Raw genomic sequence first — 14,264 nt, 5'->3', positions numbered from 1 at the left:
GTCATCCAACATTTGAATACAAGTAATGTAAATGCCCTCAAGTGCAACCTCTCGTTGACCCTAATAAGAACAATAAGCAATTAACACAGAATCTCTTTATAGAGGAATCACTTCAATTTATATTATGACTGTTAACCAATCTTCAAAAGCATGTGGTTCCAATTTGCCATAGAAATCAGGCACATCCACCTTCATTCTCTTAGTGAGTTCGTCGATGGGTTGATTCTCCAGCCCTTGCCTGTCATGGTTTCGTGGAAAGTCATCTTTGTGATGCTGAACTCGGTGGTGATGGGGCTCAAAAATCTCTGCCGAATTCAGTTTCCAAGTTTTCCCCACCAATTATGTGATTTCCCTCCAGTGACTCCTCACGAAGTTGGTCACGCCCCCTTCTATTAGGAGATCTTACCCTCTCTCGAGCTCGACGTTCATCCATAGCATCTATTTGGTTAGAAAGCTGTTCCAACATAGTGGTGATATGGATGATTTGCTGTTAGAATTTGGTATGTTGGCATGGGGAATTGTTGGGAACATGAGGGTTTGACATAATATACGAGTTACTACTCTGGGTTACAGTCATGAATAACTCTAATACCAAATTAATGTAAATGCCCTCGAGTGCAACCTCTCGTTGACCCTAATAAGAACAATAAGCAATTAACACAGAATCTCTCCGTAGAAGAATCACTCCAATTTATGTTTAAAGAAAAGCAATTGCCAAGAATACAAAAACTGCATATCTTTTGTTCTGTTCCTCTCTTAAATACCCTCCGGCTAAGGAATTACAATCTAATATGTAATTAATACCTAATACTAATCTGACTAGGAAACTACCTGCTAACTAGGATAATAATAACTAACAGCTAATAAGCTTATAACAGCTCTCAAGATTCTTTGAATTTCCCACGTTTCTGTTATCCAGTAGGCTTTGTGAGTTATAGGGTCTCTTCCCCTGTCTCCTGATTTGCATCACCAAGGTTATCATCTTTTCTTTCTTTTCGTGAACTAGAAAAGAACTAAGGTTACATTTATCTGATTTCAGAATATTTTACCACAAATCATAATCCTAAGCCTTTTCAATCTCAACCTGAAACTAAATCTCCTAAATCTCCATACACGAAATCCCGGCAACCTACGAAATGACTTTTTTCTGGTTAACTTGCGATTCTTTGCCTTTTTATCCTTGGAGGCAAAATCATCGTTCTTGCAGCTACCAGAAGCAAACTTACTAGGTTCATCGGACCCAGGATCACTAAAAGCCCCAATCTGTCTTATGGATGCCCATGGATCATGCACCTCATTTTCAGTATCACTGCCCCATAGAGGGATAGGCTTTATCATCGGCGAGCCACTGTAGTCCTGAAAATGGGTTGCCAAACTTGTGTGCTCCATGTCAAATAATCTCCTCAGAGATGTGCTTCCGACTTTCATCAAGTCCAGCAAACTACTACTTTTGTGAGATGAAGAGAATGAAGAACAGGAAGCAGTTGAAGATGACAATGAAGGTGAAGATGAAGACCAGTACAACGATTTCTGGTATTCAATAATCTGTCTGATCCTTTGCCTCTCATCTTCTGTATTGAAGAAGCAAGGGGAATCATCATCCTTCTCTTCTGTTATTTCTGATGTCATCTTATTCTCTGAGTTCGTTTTTTCTCGTTTCCCCCCCTCTGCATGTGAAATTGACAAAAGACAGTCCTTCGTATATGGAGCTAAAAAAATAAGTAACTTGGATAAAAATGTTGGGAAAGCCGGCCATAACCGAATGTTGTTCCTACCCTCTGTCTTTACGAAAATCCAAGTATGGTCATTTGGGCATAAAAATACAGGGCAGAGATGACTTGCCTAGTTGCCTTCGGAGTTTGGAATGTTGGGGCTCTTGATTACTGGACACTGAGGACATCCAATCTACGAAACTTGTTACATCTCACTGTTGTTAGGTTTGCCCAACGTCTAAATAGTTGCTTCTCGTAGTACCTTAAAAAAAGAACAAAAAAATAAAATTAGCAGCTAATTCTTGTCATTTCTCTAATAAACGACCGCAGTTCTTACGTGAGGGCTAGTTCCATATTTGCTAGTACTTTTATATCATTGTATAAACTTATGTGTTAATCAAAATCAAATCAATTTCGTGATATAATCTCCTCAGAGATTTGCTTCCAACTTTCATCAAGTCAAACAAACTGCTACGTTTGTGAGATGAAGAGAATGAAGAACAGGAAGCTGCCAAATATGAAGACCATGATACAATGATATCTGGTACTCGTAATCTGTCTGATCCTTTGCTTCTGATCTCCTGTATTGATGAAGCCATGGGCATCCTCATCCTTCTCTTATATCATGGTAGTCGTCTAAATACTTTTTCCCTCGGCAAGTGAATGGACAAAAAATAGTTAATTGTTTAAGTAAAAGAACAAATTTGAGAAAGCCGGCCATGGCAAAATGCTGGCTCTACCTTTTGTCTTTAGGAAATCTAAGTTGGTGGCTGGGAACAAACATAAATAATTTCCCTATATGCCTTTGGAATGTTGGAGCTGTTAATTAATTGCAGAGTAGTAGTAAGGACAGCCACTGCAGACAAACATGGGTGGGATCCAGTGAATGTCTCTTTTAGTACCAAGAAAAAAGAAATAGTTGCTTCTTAACACTGCTCTAACAGGCAACCGGCATTGGAACGAGTCTTCCTGTAATCTCTGATGGGACTGAATGAAATAATAATTGAGGGTTACTTTAGACACAAGCCAAGCGAGGAATACAAGTGATGTAAATGCAGAGAATTGGAGATAAAGGCAGATAAATTATTGCATTCCACTGAGAACGATATCTTCAAGGTTAGCTCCAGCAACTAAACTGGGATGGAGACAGAAATGCAGAACACAACAGGATGCTTCATTTTTTGGTGGGCAAATAGTATCCTTAGGCCAATGTTCACGTGTTTAGACTAAATCCATTTCCTGGGTTCAGTCAAAGACCATGTCAAGGCTCTAAGCTAATGAGAGAATGCATTCTCGCTGCTTGACCAAGGAAATACGCAGGGACAACTGGAAAATTCAAACGTCTTGGGCTGCCCTTCTAGCAGGTCACAAATGCTTCAGATGGTCATTTTACATCTCGAGTTTCCTTGCTCAAGGCCTCAAACTATTTCGGTGGCTGAGCCTCATTTAGCATCTTAAATAAAATAAAATAAAAAAGAAAAAGAAATTGGACTCAACACGGTGCAAAAGGAAAAGTATCATGGGCGCTGATTAGATGGGCTTAGTCAGAGTAAATTAGCCCACAGTGCCTCAAAAGCCACTTCAAAACTCTCCCAAGTAAAATTACTGATAGAGGACTATAAATATAAATATTTAACTGTTTATTAATTTTAAAATTTTAAAAAATTAATTAAGATAGGTATAAACTGACTCAAACACCTATAATTATTAAAAAAAATCAGTGACTATTTATCATGAGGTTGAAACTGCGGAACAATGTTTAAATATATTTAGTTTGGAAAAAATAGTAAATTAATTTTTTTAGTATTTTTTTAATAATTTTAATGTTTTAATATTAAAAATAAAAAAAGATTTTAATATTTTTTTTTAAAAAATACTTTTAAAAAACATAAAAAAACAAAAATTACAGCAATCCCGTACTTACAATTAAAAATCCAAAGTCAACAGGGAATATAGACCTTAAAACTACACCACCTGTTATAGTAATGCCCTGGAGACTAAAAAAGAGATAAAGAAAAATATCTACGAAGCAAAGCATACACATCCTAAAGTTGGATGGAATTATGCAGACACTCGACTGCCCATAGATCTGCAGAGAGAATTATAGCTGATAAACAGTTTGCAAGTTGCAGAAAGGAGCTGAACATGGACATCTTGTATAGCAAGCTGCGTATGCGCACCTCCAAAGTTTGGACATGATTATAATTAATTAGGCATTTCACAAAGAGGATATACCAGCGAGGAGACATTAGCAGTAAATTATTTGTCTCGGATAGGGTTATTGCTAGGGGTTTGAAAAAAACCAAAAAACCAAAAAAAACCAGAAAACCAGAAAAAAATAATCGAAAAAACCGAATCGTGAAAAAAAACCGATTAAAATTTTAAAAAAACCGACCAGTTCGGTTCGGTTTTGGTTTTATAAGCCTAAAACTGAAAAAACTGAACGGAACCAAATCCAAACCGAAAAAAACTGGAAAAAGAACCGAGCTAAACAGGTTTGAACCGGCTTTTGTTCTAAAAACCCGAACCGAATCGAACCGAAACCGGTCGGTTTGAATCGGTTTCAGTTTTTTTTTAAAAAAAAATTGATTTAAATTTTTTTTTTTATAGATAAAATACAAACCGAATCAAAAACAATCATTATTGCATCTGATGAGATCAACGTATTGAATATTATCTTTCGGTAATGCTCTTTCTTCACAGCCCCTTCGCTCGACTTAAATGGCAGTCAGATCAGACATGCATCAACATTTAAAAATAACTTCGAACAATCAGCTTTAATGAATGGATTGATTTTGGAATTAACGCTAACAATAACTACTCCCCACAGAGACATTCTGATAGTTTTGTGAGAATTTAGTCTCTAATCCCGATGTTGAATTTCTATTCCTAGACTTTCATCACATTTTCGGTTACCAATAGCGTTGGATCCGCAACTAAATAATGATCTTGATCTGTTCTTATTATGATTATACTGTGAAGATGTACCGGTTTAAAGAATAATATAAAATTTATTTAATAATTTTATTTAATAATTTAAATTTTTAGGATGAATTAATTATTTAATATAATATTAAAGTTTTGATAACTAAACGGTCACAAGTTTGAATCTCATATTTTTTATTTATTTGATAAAAATTAAACACAAGATAGTGTGAGCCTGTAAGTTTAAAGCCCAAAACATTTTCACTTGAGCGGCTGTATTAGAGAATAATATAAATTATATCTTGAAACTTCACAGAACAGTTTAAATTTTTAGGTTGAATTGATTTTTTTATTATAGTATTAAATGTTAGAAAATAATATAAACTATATTTTAGAATTTAACCTAATAATTTGATTTTTTAGGTTGAATTGATTTTTTGATATAGCACAAGTTTAAATCTCACTATCTCTATTTATTTGATAAAGTAGTGTGAGTCTGTGTAAATTTTAAACTCAAAATGTTTTTATTTTAAGAATTGTGTTAATAAATAATATGAATTATATGTTAAATCTTACCTAATTATTTAAATTTTTAAATTGAATTAATTTTTTGATAGTATAAATTGCAATAAAAGCTTGGCTTGGCGAGATGAAGAGTAAGAAGAATCCAGGTTACATTCCACCGTCTACAAATCTAAATCTCCGGAGGGATAACTTCTTGATGTACATGTATATTTTAGCATTATTTGCATCACTCCAAGTAAATGCAGATCTGGACAGGGAGAGTAGAACTGGTAAAGGCTTTGAAATGCATGTTTATGGATGACAGCATACATTGTGTTTTCAGGATATACTCATTCGCTTCACCAATTACACCAAATGAAGAAAATCACAGCTCAAAATATCACCAAAACGTTCAAGGTTTTTCACTACATGCTTTGGCAAGATGATCCTGTTGAATTTTCCCAACTGAACAGAGTTTTACATCTACAGAGAAAAGTAGATCATAGACTATGTAGAAAGAGACAATTTAAAACTCGCTGTCTGCAAAAAGTAACAGCAACAACACTAAAAGACCAGACATTCAATGGATATATTAGATCTCAATAGGCACAGGTTCAGTCAGTTGCCAAACATAACCAAAAGCATCTCTAACAAAAACTTCAACATAACTTCACCGAGGTAACTAGTTGTATTACGGTAGGAGGTTAGCTACTCTACTCTCTTAGATCTAACTTCTTTTCTGAAGGACCTCCGGCCTAAACTGCACAAACACCAGACATTTTACAAACGCATTAACAATCGCACAAAACACAGAGCAAGGGAGGAAGGCTCTCACTTCTTTGCACTCTCAAAAGAGTAAAAATCAGTCCCGGAGCAGTTGATACGGGACCTCCAAAATGAGCACAAAACTTGAACACAAACATCAAATTCAGGTACTTCAGAAAATGTAAACTTGACAGATTCCCATCAACTCTACCTTCATAAGAATAGCAAGATCAGATACCAAAGCAAAAGATTAAAAAAAATAGAAAAAATGAAAAACCAGATACCTTGGAAACATTGGCTTGTCCTGTCTGCAAATGAACACGTCAATAATGTCTAAGAAGTAGACAAGGGAGGTTTGAAGGAGGAAAGAAGAAGGGATCACAAGGAATGCAGGATAGTGAATAAAAAAAATAACATGAAACTTTATGATTTAATAATAATAATAATTATTATTATATTCGATGGCTATAAAATATTCAGTATGCATACAGAAAATTTGTACCGTAGAATAACCCAAAACTCTTCGTGAGAAGGGATAGAATTTCATTCCCTTTTTAGGGAAAAAAAGTTTCATGGAATCCCATTCCCTTTCTTTCAAGAGATGATAAAATAAAGAATCTCATTCCCAAAATCCCCATTTCCCTCCCTCCCTCACTCCCTCTGTCTCCCTCTCAAGATCTTATAGCAAAGCAGAACTGAATAATACTGTAACAAGAAATTAAAAAACAAGAATAACAAAAGGAAACACAAGTTCAAAAAAGCAACAGAAAAAGTAACACAAATTCAAAAAGCAACGCCTCGAAAGAATAAAAAAAGACATCCATTTGCTAGATGCAGCACCCATTTTCTTCTCTCTATCAGCTATCATCCATCCTGCTTCTCTCTCCTTGTCAAAATCCAGATCAAACCGAAGAACCCATTTTCTTCACTTTCCCATCAAAACCCCACGACCTTTTTTTTTTTTTTGGTTTATTACTCCCCATGAAGTAATAAAAGGAAAAAAAAAAAAAAAAAAACATGACCGAACCACCCAAAACCGTTCGGAAAGTACTAGTAGAAGTAGTCGATGCACGTGATCTTCTCCCCAAAGACGGTCAGGGAAGCTCCAGCGCCTATGTCATTGCAGACTTTGACGGTCAAAGAAAACGAACCACCACAAAATACCGAGACCTCAATCCAGTATGGAAAGAGACCTTCGAGTTCACCGTTTCCGACCCAAGCAACATGGAGTTCGAAGAGCTGGAGATCGAGGTTTTTAATGACAAGAAATTCTGCAATGGCAGTGGCCGTAAAAACCATTTCTTGGGGAGGGTTAAAGTCTACGGCTCTCAGTTTTCTAAAAGAGGTGATGAAGGGATTGTTTATTTCCCTCTAGAGAAGAAAAGTGTGTTTAGCTGGATTAGAGGTGAAATCGGTCTAAGAATTTGCTATTACGATGAGTTACTTGAAGAAGATCAGCAACAACCCCCACCTCCCCCCGAGAAGGATGCACCTCCGCCTCAACAGCAAGACCCGCAAAAGTCTCCCGCAGTCACAATGGTTGAGGAGGTCAGGGTTTTCCAAGTCGCTGAACATGCAGAGTTTAATTACCACGATTATCACCACCATCAGAATGACCACCATCAACAACATCAGAATGGGACTCACTCGCCTCCAGTTGCTATCGAGGAGTCTCCACCGCCAGTGGTGCATGTACATTCGGAACCACCACCACAACAACCACAAGGACCGCTTCCAGAGGAGCCGCCACCGGGCCTTAATGCTCCTCCTCTACATTCTATGGAAACACACACTCACTACCATCCAGAGGTGAGGATGATGCAGACTACGAGAGAGTCCAGTGGTAATAACAGAGTGAAGATAATGAGGAGGCCAAATGGAGATTTCACTCCGAAAGTAATTTCAGGCAGATTCAAATCTGAACCGACGGAGAGAATCCTTCCTTATGATCTTGTTGAACCAATGCAGTATTTGTTTATCAGAATTGTCAAGGCTCGTGGTTTATCGCAAAACGAGAGTCCTTTTATCAAGTTAAGGACCTCAACTCATTTTGTGAGGTCTAAACCAGCGAGTTACCGACCTGGTGACTCACCAGGCTCGTTTGAGTGGCACCAGGTTTTTGCATTGGGCCATAATAACAAGACTGACGTACAGTCCTCCGATGCTGGCATTATAGAGATTTCAGTTTGGGACTCGCAGTCGGAGCAGTTTCTCGGAGGAGTTTGCCTTGATCTCTCTGATGTCCCGGTGAGGGATCCGCCGGACAGTCCACTTGCCCCTCAGTGGTACCGATTGGAAAGTGGCGCCGCCGCTGATCAGAACTCCTGTAGGGTGTCTGGTGATATCCAGCTCTCTGTTTGGATTGGGACTCAAGCTGATGATGCGTTTCCTGAAGCGTGGAGCTCAGACGCGCCATACGTCGCCCACACGCGCTCGAAGGTTTACCAGTCCCCAAAGCTGTGGTATTTGAGAGTGACAGTTATTGAAGCTCAGGATCTTCGCATAGCATCCAATCTGCCACCGTTAACAGCACCGGAGATCAGAGTCAAGGCACAATTAGGATTCCAATCAGCGAAAACGAGGCGAGGGTCCATGAGCAATCATAGTACGTCGTTCCAGTGGATCGAGGACCTTATTTTTGTCGCCGGCGAGCCACTCGAAGAGTCGTTGATTCTGTTAGTGGAGGACCGTACAAACAAGGAAGCACTACTACTCGGGCACATCATTATTCCTGTGAGCTCAATTGAGCAACGGATTGATGAACGCCACGTGGCATCCAAATGGTTCGCACTGGAAGGAGGTGGGGACACCGGGGGAGGAGGTGGTGGTGTTAATGGCGGGTCCTACCGTGGGAGAATCCATTTACGTCTCTGTTTGGAGGGAGGGTATCACGTGCTGGATGAAGCGGCGCACGTGTGCAGTGATTTTAGACCCACGGCTAAGCAGCTATGGAAGCCAGCTATTGGGGTTTTGGAGCTGGGGATTCTAGGAGCTCGTGGGTTGCTGCCCATGAAGACCAAGGGTGGAGGCAAAGGTTCGACCGATGCTTATTGTGTGGCTAAATTTGGCAAAAAATGGGTCCGCACAAGAACAATCACAGATAGCTTTGATCCACGTTGGAACGAGCAGTATACGTGGCAGGTCTATGATCCTTGCACGGTTCTCACCATTGGTGTATTTGACAATTGGCATATGTTTGGTGATATGTCTGATGATAAACCTGATTGTCGTATAGGAAAAATACGCATACGAGTATCTACATTGGAGAGCAACAAGGTGTATACGAATTCATATCCTTTGTTGGTTTTATTAAGAACCGGGTTGAAGAAAATGGGTGAGATCGAATTAGCGGTTCGGTTTGCTTGCCCAAGCTTGTTGCCAGATACTTGCGCGGCTTATGGCCAGCCATTACTTCCTAAAATGCACTATCTTCGCCCACTCGGGGTAGCCCAACAAGAGGCATTGCGTGGAGCAGCTACCAGAATGGTTTCTTTGTGGCTTGCACGGTCCGAGCCACCATTGGGACCAGAGGTTGTTAGGTATATGTTGGATGCGGATTCTCATACATGGAGCATGAGGAAGAGTAAAGCTAATTGGTTCCGAATTGTAGCGGTTCTTGCGTGGGCTGTCGGGTTGGCTAAATGGTTGGATGATATTCGGAGATGGAGGAACTCGGTTACAACAGTATTAGTTCATGCTTTATATTTGGTGCTTGTTTGGTATCCGGATTTGGTTGTCCCAACAGGGTTTTTATATGTGATTTTGATTGGTGTTTGGTATTATAGATTCAGACCGAAGATACCAGCGGGTATGGATATCCGGTTATCCCAAGCGGAAACGGTTGACCCGGACGAATTGGATGAGGAATTTGATACAATACCAAGTATGAAACCACCTGAAATTATAAGGGCCCGTTATGACAGGTTACGGGTGCTGGCAGCCCGGGTCCAAACAGTTTTGGGTGATTTTGCAACCCAAGGGGAGCGGGTTCAAGCTTTGGTCAGTTGGAGAGACCCGAGGGCCACAAAGTTGTTCATAGGGGTGTGTTTGGCTATAACACTGATACTCTATGTGGTTCCACCAAAAATGGTAGCAGTGGCCTTGGGATTCTATTATTTACGACACCCCATGTTTAGGGACCCGATGCCACCGGCTAGTTTGAACTTTTTCCGGCGGCTACCAAGCTTATCTGATCGGTTAATGTAGGTTATGGGAAAAATTGATATAGCGAATAGTTTAGCATGAGCAGCCCCAAAATGTGGGATGATGGAGCAAATGCGAAGACAAAAGTTGTCCTAGATAAACGTTGAGAGGAGTGAAAAGTGGGAAGAAAGTAAAAAGTTATGTGTTTCCTTTATTTTTTTATTTATTTTTGTTGTTGTTGAGATGGAATTGGCGGATTGAGGCTGAAAACTTGAAATAAGAGAAAAAACGGAGTTTGAATGGGAGACACCAATGAGAGTCTTTTGGAAAGTGTAAACATTGAAATGCTTTTCTAACGTTGCAACTTCATTTACATCTTCTCTTTTTCTTCTTTCTTTTATTACTCTCGCTCTTCCATATAAAAATTTTCCTAGTCAATAATTAGATTAGAGCAGAGATTAGATAATGTCTGTTTTCCTGTTGTATCAGAAGCCATATAGTATCAGAAATCTTGCCTTTCCTAGAGTTGTCTTATTATTTAATAGCATCAAACAATGAATAAACATCAAGGTCAAAATGCTAGTCTGGCAACTGACATCATCGAGACTAATTTTCGAAAGAGTTGGATTTTTCTGTACAACTCTGCTTTAATCAACCTATCACTTACTGCAAATGGCCCCCTCCAAGTCAGATGATAAAGCCTTTACGTTGTTATTTGTAGATTTCCTATCTTTCTTTTTTGTTTTTTGGTGGGTTGTGATTGATAAAGTTGCCTTTCGAGGCTGGGAAAGCAGCTCCTGCACACCAGTAGGGCCAGCACTTGGTTCAGAGGGATGAATTGCAAGGACTATATATAATGCAGGAAGCGATGGTATGGTCATTCCAGTTGGGATTACTGTTTATGATGTCACCACTTTCATTTTCTGTTAATTTTTAATTGGGTTGAGGTTAGGATCAGGGTGTTTTTCTTGTTTTGTTTTGTTTTTTTCGGTGTTATTTTCAGGATAAAAGCTTCAAGTTTAATTTGAAGGCACACCTCTGCTTCAGTTTCGCTGCTCAGGGCTACAAGTATATATGCTTGTATAATATTTATCACCAGCTGATCGATGTTTTTTTTCTCACGTTCTGTTTCTCTCTAGTTTTCTGATGTCGTCAAGTATTTCTATGGTGAGGGTATATATATGGCTCAATAAGCAAATCACTGAATTCATCCTTGATTTTTACTTGGCATGTCTTTGTGAACGTGAGTCCATCCTGCTCTAATATATAATGCTCGAGTTAGGGTTTTGGAGGATGCGTGTATTCCAGAGAGCTGTTGGTAGAGAAAGCACTTTACATAAACTAGCTTTAATATTTTCTTATTATTAATTAGTGATAGTGCATTAAGATGGTAGGAGGAAAATCCAAAGATTGTTAGCACGTACAATTGCTCCATCATTTCCCCTCTTCTGGTGATAAGTAACGTTGGATTCTCAACTTTTCTTGATAATTTTTTATAGATATATTTCTTATCTCCAAATCAATGAATATTCAGTCTCAAACTATACATGTTTTGCTAAATTGGGTGATAGAAAATTCGTTTAAGAACATAGTTAATTAACATATTTGAAGTAAATTTTACCGTGGGGTTTACTTGAAATTTGTTAAAAATTGTTCTTCAAAAAAAGTATTTTAAAATTAAATATAAACATGTTTAAAATTATTTTTGATAGAATAAGAAATTAATCTCAAGAACTCTAGATAGCTTATTTTTTCAAATAAAAAAAATTTATTCCACATTAAAAAAAAATTACAAGATTTTATTAAGATGTATAAAGTGGAAAGTTTTAAAAAATCAAAATTAAACTCGTGAAGCACTAAAGCTTTTAGAGATATGAAGCCTTAGGCTTAATAAGCTTCGAGTTCAAATCACATGTGCACGCTTGACTTGGCTGAGTTTGAGCCTATGCCTGAACGTGAGTTTATTATCAAATAATTTTTTAACTCAAAAGGATTATTTTTATGGCATAACCAGATTCAATAAATCTATTTGTTCAATTTCTTTTCCTAATAACTAGATAGTTTAAAGTTTTAAATGTTTATTAAGGTTTCATGTTTTTAACATTTTTTAATTAATTAAAAATATCATAATTAATTTTGAATCGCTTGATTTTGATTTCAGAAATTTAAGATATTCCCGTTTGAATATCTAGTGTGAAAGCAGGGAATAAAGATTTTTTGCCCGAGTTTGCAGGGACACAATTGTAAGATGCTTAAAGTTTGAAGACCAATTGCAGGCCAATTTGAAACCCCTTTTTTGGACCACGGACCGAATGGAAAAGGTGCTAAAATAAGGGAGTAGATTGAAGATAAAATTAGAAGAAATTTTACCAGGTAAAGAAATTGAAGAAACGGGTATTAGATCAGAAAAGGAAAACAATGCCTCCTCGTCTACAATTCTTTCCTTTTTTTCTGCACAGCTAACCCGATTATCTTCTTTCCTTTTATCTGCAAACCATGTTTTTTTTGCCTCATTTCAAAGGAAACAACTGGTGCCTCATGGTCCCCGCTATGGAAGGATCAAAAGGAGTTGCACCATCCTCTAACTTGGAAAGAAATCGTTGATGATCACAGAATCAGAATCAAATATTCTGGTTTTCTATTTTTTGCTCACCCGAGATTACAACCTAGAATTAATGTAATATTTGTTTCCTAAATAGAGCTGCATGTTAGGCTATATAAACCTCTTCTGCTGGGAGACAAGGGGGGAGAAAAACAGAAAAAAGAAAGATAAGAAAAAACACAAGAGAGGTAAGCAGTTAGGAGAGAAAAAAAATGCAGAGAACAGAGGGAGTTTCTTTCCTTCATCCTTGCGTTGCTGTGAGATCAGGAAGGCAGGTAGTAGAAGAGAAAGAAGAGAAAAGAAAAGGCAAAAAAAAGAGAGGAGAAACAAGGAAGAAACAGGGACTGACTTTCGGTATTTGCTCTATTTTTCTGCAAATAAAATCTGCAGAACAGGGGAGAAGAAAGTGCAAGAATCAGTAGAGAGAGAGTGACGAAGACGCAGAGGAAAGAAAAAGCAAGAAACAAACGCAAATACAAAACAGAAGGAAAAGGTTTGAAACAGACGAACACAGACCGAGCAACCATCATGCTTTCAACGTTGTTGTAGCTTCTTCGTCTCCAGGTCTGTTTCTCTTCACTTCTTGCATGTATTTTTTTTCTTTATGTTTGCACTGTTCAAGTGAATTATAATTCACTTGAACAGTTACGGGGTCTCTTTGTAGGCATTTTCCTTTATGATTGTACAGTTCAAGTGAATTAATTCACTTGAACAGTAACTCGCCAGCTTTCCTTAAACTTTAACTACGCCTTTTTGTGTCCAGTCGGGTCACTTGCTTGGGCAAGTGACCCGGCCGAACCTTCTTTTTTAAAAAAAAAAAAAAGAAAGAGAAAGAGATTTATTTTCTGGCATATTTATTTTAAAGTCTGAAATTTTTTTATGTTGTCAAAAAAATACCAATCTCGTATTTAGAATACCTGGTTTTCGACGCAATGTGACAAATATATATATATATATATATATATATATATATATATATATATATATATATATATAAATGTTTCCATGCATACGGCTAATACCCTAACATGTTTTGAACGTTCTTTTTATATAAAAAAACACCAAGGCTTCGAAAATGTATTTTCGCATGGATTTTTTAAACACAATAAAAATTATTTTCTTGCATTTCTGGATTATACAACATGTTTGTAAAACTCCAAAGGGTATTGGCCAATATTCCAAAAAATACAAAAATCTTATTTTGGGGAGAATTCATCTATTATTCACCGTTAATGTTTGGATAAAGAAATCTCAAAGGGATGAATATCCAAAATATTATTGGGAATAACTTATTATTATGCACTGTTAATGTTTAGATAAAGAAACCCTAAGTGGTAAATATCCAAAATAATTTTCTATGAATAATAAGTCATCACACATCCTTGAAAGAAGCCTTGATTATAATTGAGGACATTTCAATTTTTGACTCCACGGTTTACGAGCCGTGAGAGTATGAAACACTAAGGCAAAAATAGACTTTTAAAGCGCCCTGAATTTCCTTAGATTTTTAAATTTTTTTCCCTCATCCTTGCGATTTACGAGTCGCAAACTCTTGAAATACTAAGGGGAAAATAAGCTTTTAAAACACATGGAATCTCCTTGGATTTCTATCT

General features: G+C 37.5%; 1 protein-coding gene across 1 annotated transcript; it reads left to right on the top strand.

The window, feature by feature from the left end:
• The first annotated feature begins 6,211 nt into the window (after positions 1–6,211).
• Positions 6,212–10,422, top strand: LOC7487309 (protein QUIRKY). Its single transcript, XM_024604212.2, has one exon. It carries the CDS (start codon positions 6,924–6,926, stop codon positions 10,110–10,112), a length of 3,189 nt encoding a protein of 1,062 aa, XP_024459980.2. The 5' UTR covers positions 6,212–6,923; the 3' UTR covers positions 10,113–10,422.
• Positions 10,423–14,264: the final 3,842 nt, after the last annotated feature.

Source organism: Populus trichocarpa, chromosome 6 (assembly GCF_000002775.5).
Source record: "Populus trichocarpa isolate Nisqually-1 chromosome 6, P.trichocarpa_v4.1, whole genome shotgun sequence".
Taxonomy (NCBI): domain Eukaryota; kingdom Viridiplantae; phylum Streptophyta; class Magnoliopsida; order Malpighiales; family Salicaceae; genus Populus; species Populus trichocarpa.
This window is presented reverse-complemented; position numbering and strand designations above follow the sequence as displayed.